The sequence below is a fragment of the Schistocerca serialis genome, chromosome 5, assembly GCF_023864345.2.
Source record: "Schistocerca serialis cubense isolate TAMUIC-IGC-003099 chromosome 5, iqSchSeri2.2, whole genome shotgun sequence".
Lineage (NCBI taxonomy): Eukaryota > Metazoa > Arthropoda > Insecta > Orthoptera > Acrididae > Schistocerca > Schistocerca serialis.
Genome location: NC_064642.1, coordinates 14,366,340 through 14,380,724, shown reverse-complemented (window position 1 = coordinate 14,380,724; position 14,385 = coordinate 14,366,340). Strand labels below are relative to the sequence as shown.

General features: G+C 43.3%; 1 protein-coding gene across 3 annotated transcripts in view; it reads right to left on the bottom strand.

Annotated features, from left to right (window-relative positions):
- The window catches only part of LOC126481249 (nuclear pore complex protein Nup155), a 267,575-nt gene that overhangs the window by 34,771 nt on the left and 218,419 nt on the right, over positions 1-14,385 (bottom strand). For all 3 annotated transcript variants that reach the window (XM_050104864.1, XM_050104862.1, XM_050104863.1), the window contains exon 22: positions 7,938-8,027. In XM_050104864.1, the coding sequence (XP_049960821.1) occupies positions 7,938-8,027 (90 nt within the window). The remainder of the gene's footprint in view (positions 1-7,937; positions 8,028-14,385) is intronic.

Below are 14,385 nucleotides of genomic sequence, written 5' to 3'. Positions count from 1 at the left end.
TGTCAGCTTTCATTAACAGACAAGGTACCATTCCACCAGTCTAAGCACCCATTTTTCCTCCGTATGATGATTCAGCTGAGGACTGGGAGTTTCTGGGGGAAAAAAAAAAAAGACAACATTTTTTGGCTTCTAGTGTGACAGATCCGAATTTGAACACAGCCTACTTCCTCTCGTGGATTCCACCCAAGGTGTATCACTTACTGTGTCAGCTTGCTGTCTTACAAGAACTGGCAGCTCTTACTCCTGATCACAAGTACAATTTATTGTTCAACCACCATTGCAAATGAACTCATGTCATGCCACGAGAAACCAAGCCAGTCACACATGGCCTGGGCTGCCAAACTTCATGGACTTAGCCGAAAGTATCAATTCATTATTGATGCCCATAATACCCCTATACAGATGCTATGGTGCGTGACCCAATAATAAGTTTAGCTTTGGACAAGGTAGTGTGCCAGAAGGCTTCACTATGTGAATACCCCCACTGGAATAAGTTTTGCAAATAGCACAATCTTTGGAAGTTTTGTGGTAGCAGGCAACCGAATTGAAGTGTGACACAGTGTGGCAGTAGTGTCACAAGATGTGCCAACTATGACGACAGATAGCTTGCATGAGGAAGCGGCAGTGGTGACAGCATTGATAAGCATGCAGGCCCAGCGGAGAGCAGACCAAAGCAGCCCAAGCAGCTGTGGCCGCCACAGTGCCAGCATTCTCTGTTACCGTCTTGTCCTCTTTGTCCCCATGTGTCATTTGCTGAAGATTGCTCAGGATATGGACATGGGCGTTAACTGTGTGACTCCAAATCTTTTGAGTTTTCCCAAGTTGTTTATTGAGTTAAAGGTTCCTTGTCAAATGCTCCAGCTACAGGTCGACATAAGTGCTGCAGTGATGTCACTGAATTTTCAACGTATGACACCGGCCACGCAGGAGCTGGTCAGTTACGACAAACAGAACACTGCACTGTTGGGACCATTTATGGCATCTGCCTCTTACAAGTCAGTGGTTCGTTCCATAACATTTTTGGTGGTTGCTGATGCCAATGTTGAAAACTTGTTTGGGATGAATGCATTACAGGCATTTGGATTTTCTAACACCAATGCAGTTCACCTTGTGTCCGATCAGGCACAGTATATAAGAGAGAATTGGAAACACGAGTCTTTGGACTCCTTTTCAGAAAGTATAGGGTGCGCTACAAATTTTTCTACTCATATTTCTTTGAAATCCACGGCTGGGGGTCATTTTTGTCTTGCACGTCCTATTCCTGTTGCCCGGAAAGATCAAGTGAAATCAGAATTGGATGGCTTCAATCTCTAGTGGTTGTGCAACCTGTTATGGCTAGGAGGAACTGTCGGCAAAAATATTGGGCAGAGGGTGGGGGGTGGTGGCAGTACTTCTGTAAAATTGATTTTTCTGAAGCGTATCTGCAGGTCCTGTGGATGAAGAGTCTCGCCAAGTTCTGGTTTTGAATACTTCTTTTGGTCTCTATCAATATTCGTGTCATCATTTTAGTGTGACTAGCTCTCCTGCTATCTTCCAATGATTATGCCTGTCCTGGGTTGATATAGTTGTCACTGGCTCTTCCAAGGCCAACCACTTGAAAAATTCATGCACCTTCTTTTCTACCTTACAGTCCGCCGGCTTATGGTGTAAGTTTGCGAGATCTTCATTTTTCAACCTTCTATTGTTTATTTGGGATTCAAGGTCTTGCAGAATGGGGTTCTTCCGCTGCCAAACTACATCTCCGCAGTTAAATCTATGCCTTGCCCCTCATCCATGAAGGCGTTTCAGGCCTTTCTAGGGAAGATAGCGTGCTGCCATAAATTCCTGCCAGGTGCTGCCACATTATACCCATTGCATTCCTTGTTAAGCAAGAATGTACCTTTTTGCCGGCGTCCAGATTGTGAACGTGCTCTTCAAATGTTGAAATCCAAACTAATGTCAGCCCCTTGTTTAGCTACGTTCTCCCTGGACGACCACACAGCTTTGGCAACTGGCCTCACAGTACGGCCTTGGCGCGGTCCCAGCGCACCGATATGCCAACGACTGGTTGACCTGTCGCTTTCACCTCTAAATCTCTCACCGTGGCCCAGCAGTCTTACTCTCAGATGGAAAAAAAAGAGGCTACACTCTCCACAAATTTAGTGTTTTTTGTATGGCTCCAAGTTTCAATTTCTTACTAACCATAAATCCTCTGTTTCCTTGTTTAAACGTTACACTTCCTCCCCTGACAAGGTAGCATACCGCTGACAACGCTGGGCGCTATTTTTGCCTTGCTACAATTAGGAACTCCATTATGGAACTATGTATAAACATGATAATGTCAATGCTTTGTCCCACCTTCCTATAGGTTGTGATCATGACTTTGACATGTTTTTTGGCCAGGGATTGATGGTGAAATTGTCCATTTCATTGAGGCTTGTAAGCAGTGTGCCCAACAACAGGCAGCTTCCAGGACGTCTTTGTCCTGCTACTCCTTTCTACGCCGGCCATGAGAACACATTGATGTAGATTTTGTTGGGCCCTTCTTCAATTCCTACTGGCTCTTGGTTGTGGATATATTTTCCCAGTTTCCTTACATTCTCTGGTGTGTGTGTGTGTGTGTGTGTGTGTGTGTGTGTGTTGTCTACTGTGTTCACAATTCATATGCTTTTGTTTTTCTTTCTATTGTGGGTTTGCCTTGTACATTAGTTTCCAACAATGGACCCCAGGTTGTTACTCATACCTTTGCTCCCATCACAGCATTTGCTTCGTTGTGGCTCCGCCATTCAACCCTCAGTCAAATGAGGAGGCTAGCGCGTATGTTCATGAAAAAGTTTGTTGTGGATTCTGCAACAGATGACGTCCTTTGATGACGTATGGCTGGTGTAGCACTTTGATCAGTTTTGCCCCTGCTCACTGCCGGAAGCTACTGGTTCATGGGTGTGGCCCCCTTCGCTGCAGTCTCTATCTCACGCCCACTGTTCCCTGCTGTGGAGGTGCCCCCATCCCACTAGTTGTCTCCCCCGCGTGTCGTGCCCTCGGGTTCCAGCTTCCCGATGCCAAACCATTTCCAGGCTCGGGTCTGCTGCCGCAGCCTGCTGTTCTGGTCGGGCCTGTCTCCACCTGCCCTCTTACCTTCATCACGTCAGCCATCATTTCCAGTTGGTCCAGTTCCGTCTCCTCTGCACTGAGACCTGCCCTGCTGATTGACAACGCGGAGATGACAATGGCACCTTCCTGCCTGGCGCTGATGTCGGGTGTCGCGTGGGGCCCCCACCCTGGGTCAGACCCTCGTCTCCACACTTCCCAGCACTATGCTCCAATGCCTGTCTAGCACATTGCCCCACCCCACTGCCAGCACCAGCTGCTGCCACTCCAGATCTGATGGATGTTTCTCTCATTGGACCACTGGCATCTCATCCATCCCTCTTCACATTAGCAACACGTGTGCTGTCTTGCTACGAATGCATACGAGTGTGGGTGTGCCGAGTGTAGTGTCGCCGTGCGTGCGTACTTAGATCAATTTCCAAAGGTATACGTCTGTGCCAGCCACTAGAGGCCACCTGTAGGAGCCGTGCACATGGCTCGGTCTCCACCACGCCATATCTGGCTTTATTTGATCAGTTTCATGTATTACTTAGTTACTGCAGACCATGTTAAATTTTGGCCTGTAATTTAAAATGAGTCTCCAGAATGAGATTTTCACTCTGCAGCGGAGTGTGCGCTGATATGAAACTTCCTGGCAGATTAAAACTGTGTGCCCGACCGAGACTCGAACTCGGGACCTTTGCCTTTCGCGGGCAAGTGCTCGACCATCTGAGCTACCGAAGCACGACTCATGCCCGGTCCTCACAGCTTCACTTCTGCCAGTATCTCGTCTCCGCAGTATCCTTTCTTTCGAGAGTGCTAGCTCTGCATGGTTCGCAGGAGAGCTTCTGTGAAGTTTGGAAGGTAGGAGACGAGATACTGGCAGAAGTGAAGCTGTGAGGACCGGGCGTGAGTCGTGCTTCAGTAGCTCAGATGGTAGAGCACTTGCCCGGCGAAAGGCAAAGGTCCCGAGTTCGAGTCTCGGTCGGGCACACAGTTTTAATCTGCCAGGAAGTTTTAAAATGAGTCTGTTAGTTTGGACATTCAAATTTGTTTAAATATTTTACTGGTTACTAAATTTGTGCTAGCAGTTGTTACATTTGACCTTCAAAAACTTTCCTTGAAATTTGTCAGGTTTCTTAGAGGAGTGTGTCAAATCTTTGATCTGTAATTTAAAACTACTGTGTTTTGCTACTGTTACCCTTAAACAATTTTGGCTAAACAGCCGAAGCCAGATGAACTTCAAATTCCTATCCATGGCTTGTTACATTACACACAAACTTTTTGTGATGCATACTGTGTAAAGTTGACTAATAAATCAACTACTGTTACGCTAAGAGAACTGTAATTCTATTGCACTATTAAGATAATAAGTTGCACTGCAGAAACAACACTGCAGTAAAATAGTCCCCATAAGACAGTATACGGTGTAATGTTGTTAATAATAAAATCTTAAGGCTACACATTTTAATTTTTGTGAATGTATAGAGAGCACGAAATAACTTTTGTTGAAACAAGTACAGCAGCAGCAGCAGCAGCAGCAGCAGCAGCTTAGTCAGACATAACTGCACTGCTAGCCACACTCAAACATACTTGCTTATTGGACAAACTTTTACATGCTCACTGCCCTTGTGTCTGTTGGCTGTCATTCTATGACCGTAGCTCCACATTGCTGCCTTCCCAACATATGTTACATGGAAAATTAGCTGAAAATAAATAAGGAACAAAGGTTGCAATCTAATGCCCTATGACACTACTATAAGAGGGTACTGACATTGTTTCTAAGGCCTGTGAACAAGACACTGGAGGAGGAGGAGGAGGAGGAGGAGGAGGAGGAGGAGGACAGGGTATGGGGAGGGGGGCGGCAGTTCATATACAGGGTGGGGGTGGGGGGTGGGGGGTGGGGGGAACTAAATTAGTTACAAATCACGGCGTACACACACTTTAGTCAACATGTAAATGTCTAAATGTCACTACAGATTTTCGGATTTAGATGACGACATGTTCAATATGCCTGCCATCACTGGCGATGACGTGCCACAGATAAATAGCGAAATGCTGCACGACCAGCTGAAGTGTTGAAACATCGATGCTGTAAATGACTTCCTGAATGGCTGTTTTCAGCCCAGCAATTGTTTTGGGGTTATTGCTGTACACCATGTCTTTAATATAGCCCCACAGAAAGGAGTCTCATGTATTCAGATCCGGAGAATATGGTGGCCAAACATTGTCCCCAAAGTGCTCCTCCAGGACATCAAACTCTCTCCTGCTTCGATGAGGTTGAGCTCTGTCTTGCATGAACCACATTTTGTTGAAATCAGTGTCACTTTGGATAATGGGATAAAATCATCTTCCAAGACCTTCATGTACCATTCGGTAGTCACCATGCCATGAAGGAATATCGCACTGATTATTCCGTGACTGGACGTTGCACACCGCACAGTCACCCGTTGAGGGTGAAGAGACTTCTCAATCATGAAATGCGGACTCTCAGCCCCCCAAATGCATCAATTTTGTTTATTGACGAACTCATCCAAATGAAAGTGAGCTTTGTAGCTAAACCATATTCACATACTAATTCCATTTGTGCCCCGTTGCGGTCGACCGTGCAGTTTAAATGTCGTAACGCAAACCGTTCAGAAGTTGTGATGATTTTATTTCATTAAGTTCAGTAACTGTTACCCTATTTCATTAATGAAATTCAATGCTGTAACACAGGCAGCTAGAGAATCAGTATTAAATAAAGACAGAGAAAGAAAATTGGTGACACCATACTTACTATTTAAAGCGGGGAACTTACTATTTATATTTGCAATTCTCTTGTCAGGTAACAGTATGTACTCAGTTAAAATGTGACAAACTTCTCACACTAGCAGAGGATGTTTTGTTGGAATAGGAGTGTATGAGAATTTCGTCATGAGAACCCCAAAATCGGACTGCTGATCTTTTTAGTGGCCAATGTATCACAACTACACAACAAGGAATGTTCACCATTCCTCCTTTCAGTGCTTTTCCTCTCAATGATGCTAACTCTGAACAGGAAAGTGGCAACTAACAACGGTGGAAACTGTGTTAAGGTATGTTATAACAGTTCCTCACTTTCCTGGGTTGGTTACTCTTGTTACATGGCATAATCTTAAATTCACTCAATGGGTTTGCAGTAGTTAAATGGAGCCCTGGGGGTTGTCTGATGTACTTCATAAGCATAGTACATGTTCTGCAGGAATGTGCATGATTATTCTATAAAGTCACCACATAAATTACTTTGAAAGATATCTATAAAACTAATAATTAAAGCTTTAATTTGTAATGATCAGAAGAGTCACTGAAAATTTTATATGCAAAAAATAAACAAATAAATAAAAAAAATTACACACACCAAAAAAAAGTTTGGGATCACCCCTTTTCCCAAAGCTCCTGAAGGTAGACGTTGACTGTGGATATTGTATCACAGACGCAGTCCCTGTGACTGTTCAGAGATGTCACTAAACCCGCCCAAAGATGTAAATAACCACGCATGAGCAGTGCCTATTAGACAGAAGGGGTCTGACAGCCAATCGGCTCCAGTCATTCCACCAGGAAGGAGGCACATGGCTCGTGTTGCCTGTAGTTCAATCACGCCTAGACGGTCAATACCGCGGTTCGATCACATCCACTTTGTTACTTTGTGCCAGGAAGGGCTCTCAGCAAGGAATTGTCCAGGCATCTCAGAATGAACCAAAGCGATGATGTTCGGACATGGAGGAGATACAGAGAGACAGGAATTGTCAATGACATGCCTTGATCAGGCCGCCCATTTGCTACTACTGCAGTGGGCGAGCGCTACCTACAGATTATGGCTTTGAGGAACCCTCACAGCAACGCCACCATGTTGAATAACGCTTTTCGTGCAGCCACAGGACGTCGTGTTACAACTCAGACTGTGCGCAATAGGCTGTATGATGCGCAACTTCACTCCTAACGTCCATGGTGAGGTCCATCTTTACAACCACGGCATCATGCAGTGTGGTGCAGATGGGTCTAACAACATGCCGAATGGTCCGCTCAGGAACAAGTGTCGCATATGCCTTCAACCAGATGTTCATCGGAGGTGTGTTTGGAGGCAACCCGGTCAGGCTGAATGCCTTAGAGACACTGTCCAGTGAGTGCAGCAAGGTGGAGGTTCCCTGCTATTTTGGGGTGGCGTGATGCAAGGTCGACGTACGCCGCTGGTGGCCATGGAAGGCGCCATAATGGCCGTATGATACGTGAATGTCATCCTTCGACCGATAGTGCAACCATATCGGCAGCTTATTGGAGAGGCATTCATCTTCATGGATAATTCCCACCCACATCGTACACATCTTGTGAATGACTTCCTTCTTGGTAATGACATCGCTCGACTAGAGTGGTCCGGATGTTCTCCAGATATGAACCCTATCGACCATGCTTGGGATAGATTGAAAAGGACTGTTTATGGACGACGTGACCCACCAACCACTCTGAGGGATCTACCGCAAAGCGCCATTGAGGGGTGGGACAATCTGGACCAACAGTGCCTTGATAAACTTGTGGATAGTATGCTACGACGAATACAGGCATGCATCAATGCAAGAGGACGTACTACTGGGTATTAGAGGTACCGGTGTGTAGAGCAATCGGGACCACCACATCTGAAGGTCTCGCTGTACAGTGGTACAACACTCAATGTGTGTTTTTCATGAGCAGTAAAAAGCGAGGAAATGATGTTTATGTTGATCTCTATTCAAATTTTCTGTACAGGTTCCTTAACTCTCGGAACTGAGGTGACACAAAACTTTTTGATATGTGTATATATAGCATCTTTCATTGACATTTTTCATGAACATATTTAAACCAGCCTCACTTCTTACCTCTGTGCAGCCTATAAGAGAGCTATTTAGCTTTTCAACTGCTTCTTCCGTTCTTGCTGAACGGGGCAAGGATGAAATTCTGTCCAAAATCTGTAAGAAATAAAATTTAAGAATGTTATACAGTAATTTAGTTATTGTGAAAAAGACTGATCCAAAGTTATTAACAAATGATAAATCAGTGTGAAACTATGAACTATCAAACAAGGGTACTATATTCAAGGAAATGTAAAAGCCACTGGAGTCCTTGGGAGTCTGGAACTACATACTACCTATATGCTAATTGGGGATTTTTTTCTCTCTCTCTTTTTAACACTGAAAATTATCACACCATTATGGAGACCTGGAAATGGTCTGAAATACTAGACATACAAATTAGAATCTGATGCCTAAGAAGAACACCTATTGTTACTACGGGCACAATAGCAACTTCTCGACATTGCAGGAGTTCTTTGCAGTGCCCACAATGAAACGGATGTGGTGAGATCTGAACTTCAACTTTGTTTTACTGTAGACCACTACTCAAGATACAAACTATATACTAATATAATAGAGGGAAACATTCCACGTGGGAAAAATATATCTGAAAACAAAGATGATGTGACTTACCAAACGAAAGCGCTGGTAGGTTGATAGATACACAAACAAACACAAACATACACACAAAATTCAAGCTTTCGCAACCAACGGTTGCTTCATCAGGAAAGAGGGAAGGAGAGGGAAAGATGAAAGGATGTTGGTTTTAAGGGAGAGGGTAAGGAGTCATTCCAATCCCGGGAGCGGAAAGACTTACCTTAGGGGGAAAAAAGGACACACACACACACACAAAAGGACACACACACACACACACACACACACACACACACACACACACACACACACACACACACACACACACACATCCATCCGCACATACACAGTCACAAGCAGACATTTGTAAACGCAAAGAGTTTGGGCAGAGATGTCAGTTGAGGCGGAAGTACTGAGGCAAAGATGTTGTTGAAAGACAGGTGAGATATGAGCGGCTGCAACTTGAAATTAGTGGAGGTTGAGGCCTGGCAGATAATGAGAAGAGAGGATATACTGAAGGGCAAGTTCCCATCTCCGGAGTTCTGACAGGTTGGTGTTAGTGGGAAGTATTCAGATAACCCGGACGGTGTAACACTGTGCCAAGATGTGCTGGCCGTGCACCAAGGCATGTTTAGCCACAAGGTGATCCTCATTACCAACAAACACTGTCTGCCTGTGTCCATTAATGGGAATGGACAGTTTGTTGCTGGTCATTCCCACATAGAATGTGTCACAGTGTAGGCAGGTCAGTTGGTAAATCACGTGGGTGCTTTCACACGTGGCTCTGCCTTTGATCGTGTACACCTTCCGGGTTGCAGGACTGGAGTAGGTGGTGGTGGGAGGGTGCATGGGACAGGTTTTACACCGGGAGCGGTTACAAGGGTAGGAGCCAGAGGGTAGGGAAAGTGGTTTGGGGATTTCATAGGGATGAACTAACAGGTTACGAAGGTTAGGTGGACGGCGGAAAGACAGTCTTGGTGGAGTGGGGAGGATTTCATGAAGGATGGATCTCATTTCAGGGCAGGATTTGAGGAAGTCTTATCCCTGCTGGAGAGCCACATTCAGAGTGTGATCCAGTTCCGGAAAGTATCCTGTCACAAGTGGGGCACTTTTGGGGTTCTTCTGTGGGAGGTTCTGGGTTTGAGGGGATGAGGAAGTGGCTCTGGTTATTTGCTTCTGTACCAGGTCGGGAGGGTAGTTGCGGGATGCGAAAGCTGTTATCAGGTTGTTGGTGTAATGGTTCAGGAATTTCGGACTGGAGCAGATTCGTTTGCCACGAAGACCTAGGCTGTAGGGAAGGGACCGCTTGATGTGGAATTGGTGGCAGCTGTCATAATGGGGGTACAGTTGCTTGTTGGTGGGTTTGTTGTGGACGGACGTGTGAAGTTGGCCATTGGACAGATGGAGGTCAATGTCAAGGAAAGTGGCATGGGATTTGGAGTAGGACCAGGTGAATCTGATGGAACCAAAGGAGTTGAGGTTGGAGAGGAAATTCTGGAGTTCTTCTTCACTGTGAGTCCAGATCATGAAGATGTCATCAATAAATCTGTACCAAACTTTGGGTTGGCAGGCTTGGGTAACCAAGAAGGCTTCCTCTAAGCGACCCATGAATAGGTTGGCGTACGAGGGGGCCATCCTGGTACCCATGGCTGTTCCCTCTAATTGTTGGTATGTCTGGCCTTCGAAAGTGAAGTAGTTATGGGTCAGGATGAAGCTGGCTAAGGTAATGAGGAAAGAGGTTTTAGGTAGGGTGGCAGGTGATCGGCGTGAAAGGAAGTGAAAATATATGACTGGATCTAAGATGTTCAACTGACAAAAGCTAGTATATTACATTACATGGTGTACATTCATGAGTGGAAAAAAAGTACCTTTGACAGTTATTGTACTGCTGGTCATTAAACTGCAACAACAAATGTCAAACTGAGATGCTTGGATATGCAAATGATCAGCATTTCAACACAACTGCATGAAGTACATATATAGTAACAAGGAAAGATTATGCAATAGCTTTCTTAATCAGAATGTTGGATACTTGTCAGAAGATCGCTTAGTGCCTCACACATAGGGTCCTAAAAAATTTGCAATTTGTGATGAATTCATATATAGCTGCAAATTCTGTCTCAAAATGCCAAAATGTGAAATTACCTAGTAAATGCTATTTCATAGCAAATTCTGTACAGATGAACCATTTTATCACAAAATAAGAGCAAATTTAATAATAATTATCACAGGTTTAACCGTCAGAACAGTGTCTGTTCTGTCGGATATGCAGTGATGTCAGAAGTACATTGTAATGTGATGATACAGACACTGTATAGACAAAGACACTGCAACCATCACTGATTTATTCATGCCTCGACAGGCTAAAATGATGATAAATTATTTTTGTCTCCCTCTGCGATAATTACAAAATGTGCAAGCATTATAGTTGTGGACTCAATGACAAATGGAAGTTTGGGTCAGCCCTGGAGGTGCTCACGGATAGTGAAGGTGGTTAAGGAGACCACTCGGGGAAATCAAGGTTCGGGTTCCGGCCCAGCAGAAATTTTCAAATTGTCACAAACAGCTAACATCAATACAGTTTCACAAAATGGGAATCCATTTCATAATATATTATCAGAGGTAATTGAAACAGCTTTATTTTTTGCTTGTAAATATCAAAAATGTACTAAAGTTTCTGTTTACTCTTACTGCACATCATTTGGTGAAGTCTAATTTGGAAAGACAATGTAAGAACATGTTTCAAAGGGGTGCATGATCGCAACAAGAGATCAGTGTGTTCAATGATATGGTGCCACACCAACTGTGAGCAGCTAAATGGTTTGCATGAGATACATCCTGTATAGTGCAACATAGGAGTCAGCCATTGGACATAGCATTTTTGAACAAAGAAATGTATACATTTGTCTTGCTATCTGAAGTTCAAAGGTTTAACTTTTTGTGGACATTTAGATCTGCCTGTGATAGATGGCCAAGTTTTTAAACTGGGGATGTGCTAAATATTGGTAGAAGTCAGGTCTTAACTACCTCATTTACAACATTCCGAACCTCAGCAAGCAATTCTGCAGCAGCCATTACCAAATGCTTGGTGCTGCGTGTTGCTTGTTATTTTTTCTTACTTAATCTGAAATGAGAGGAGACACTAGTCCGGTCCATCACAGAGTTCAATTACGAGCCTCACAACACCAGAAGCGATAACTGATCCTTAGTACCTTTTAATAACCTAGCCCGTGACTGACTGAGTTCTGTTTTTGGAAAAACACACAACAGGTGTGACGAGTGTCTGTCTTGCAAGGAGGATGTTTTCCCCCAATGCTCGTCTCGCATTTGGCATTCTAGTTTGTTTACGCTTATGGCCAACTGCCAGTTTATAATGTCAGCATGTTGGACTATAGTGACCTGAAAGTAATACCTGACAATGTATTTCGACCACAATGCAAGTCTTTCTCTTAAGTGCGATTAGAGTCATTTTTGGTTTTACTTATAAAAAAAGTCCCTTGTCAGTTCTATCTGCAGCTTTGTCACATGTGTGCTGTGCAGCTACGAATGCCCACAAAAGGTTGAAATCAATATTGTGTAGATTTTGCAATTACCGAAATGGGTGGGGAAAATAATCTAATGTGGAGAAACACCTTCAAGAGGGGTCAGAAAAATCTGCCACTTCTCAACAGGAACAGTCATCTGTTTAAAGCTTAAATAGAGCCAAAAGAAGGAAACATGCAAACATCGTTCTGGAAAAAAAGTTGTTTAAGTTTTTGCATAACCAGACATTCCAAATGAACAGCTCCCCAATCAACACTACTTCTTTTTTATATAGTGAGATCCAAAGCTCTAATGCTTTGTCTTCAGGCACCATGAGAACTTTTTCAATATGTACATTAATTAATTAAAAATAAATAAAGAAATAAAATAAATGTTAATTCTGCCTAAAAAACAGATGTACATTTTCAGGTCCCTACTCATTTAAGGAGAAGTAGTAGCTACCAGCAAATGTCAGAATTAGACAGTGGGAAAATTATGGCCTTTTGAGAATGTGGTTCATAGCTCCATAATATTGCAACTCAGTTTGGTCAGCAACCCATTACTATCATATCAGTATGGAATATCCATTGGCTCAGGATGGCCAAATTCTATACTATACAGGCTCTCAATGGCCCCACACGATTAGTGCCTGGGAGGACAGACTTACTTTGGCCGTACAGGATCCTAAAGCCATGTCTCGTGCCTTGAGACAGGAAATAGGCTTGTTTGTAGCACAAGTACCCATTCAGACAGTGCAATGACATCAGGTTTCCAATGCACGATGACCATTCTTGTGTCCAACAACGATAAATTACAAGAGTACCAATGTCGATTTTTTAGTTGAGTCCCAGTTCTGCGTACAGCACCATTATGGCAGTATCCATCTGTGGCAGTTTCAAGGACAGCAAGTATCATCAAATTGCACTCTTCGTTGTGTAGGCCCAGTACCTACCACATTATTGCCTCTAGTTTGTGTAGCTGGTAATTTGGATAGCAGTTGTTATAATTCTGACATGTGAGACTGCCTACTGCCTTGGCCAACATTTTTTCCGGATGTCTCAGTGATGTGTTGCCAAGATCCTGGCATGCCACGACTCACCAGCTATTATGAGTGGTCAACTCTGTTGGAAGCAGCATGGATGACATATCTATGTTTGACATCCAAACACATTTCGCAATTGGGCATAGTGATACCAAGGATGTGTTTAATGAGAAGTTTTTTGTGTAGATTAATTTTCTTATTCCTAAAGAATGTATTTTCAATTAAATATTATTGTTTTTCAAATTTTTCATCTTTATTAGCTGGGAATATGCTACTTCTCAAAGGAGGGTGTGTACATCAGAAGGAAGCGGTCCAGGGACACTGCATGATTAAGATGAGTTCTGGTAGGGACTGCACTAAATATTGCAAACTGCAGAAAAGCAATGAGAAATACATTACAAAACTTTCGGAGAAAAGTCTGGTAACCAGAATCAGCAACTGTCACTAACATTTTTAAACTTCATAGTAAAGAGAATAACTGCCATTCAATCAATTTTTGCATTAAGAGAAATTGGAGGAATGGCCACACTAGAGAGAACACACATTGTGACGAGCGTAAGACTACAGCTTTTAGTTTCAAATGCAATTATGATGCACACTGGTAGTGTACAATTAGTCTGAAAAAACTATTACTCTCCAATTTAGCAGTTTTATAATGAATTGGGCAATTGAGACAGATTTGTTTTTGGGAGACTAACGTAATGGAATGTCTACCTATAGCAGTGACCAGCATATTTTATATGCTACGGAAGTCGCAAATTTCTGTTTCTTCTATATTATTTTGGACAACATGGTTGGAGAGATGAAGCAGCGATTAGTATGATTAATCAATTATTAAAAAACAGTCTTAATCGCATTCATTATTATTATTATACCACCAACCAGTTTCAACCCAACGTAGGGGTCATCTTCGGGGCATTTACACCATTGGTCGACTGCTGGTGATGTCACTCCTGCCTACATAACGGCAGGGAACTATGCATAGTTTCCGAATCTTCTAGATTAGACCCAAATTAGGTTATTTGCAACTGAAGGATATTTCAATTATGACTCCTATGTCTGTCCTGATTGTTTTTGAAGTGAAATAAATGGCCATAGAGAGACAAAATGTAGCTGCATGGATTATCTCCACTCGCTATAGCACTGCTCCTAAAATAAACACTACTTTCCCCCTTCTTCAGATATATTTCCTATACTCATTGCTTATGCCATGTATATGTGACAGCTCAATTTCTTTACCACACTATTGTCTGAACTTAATTATTCAGTGCATTATTGAAATGATGATAGCAGGATAAATGTGTCAAGCGATAGTGT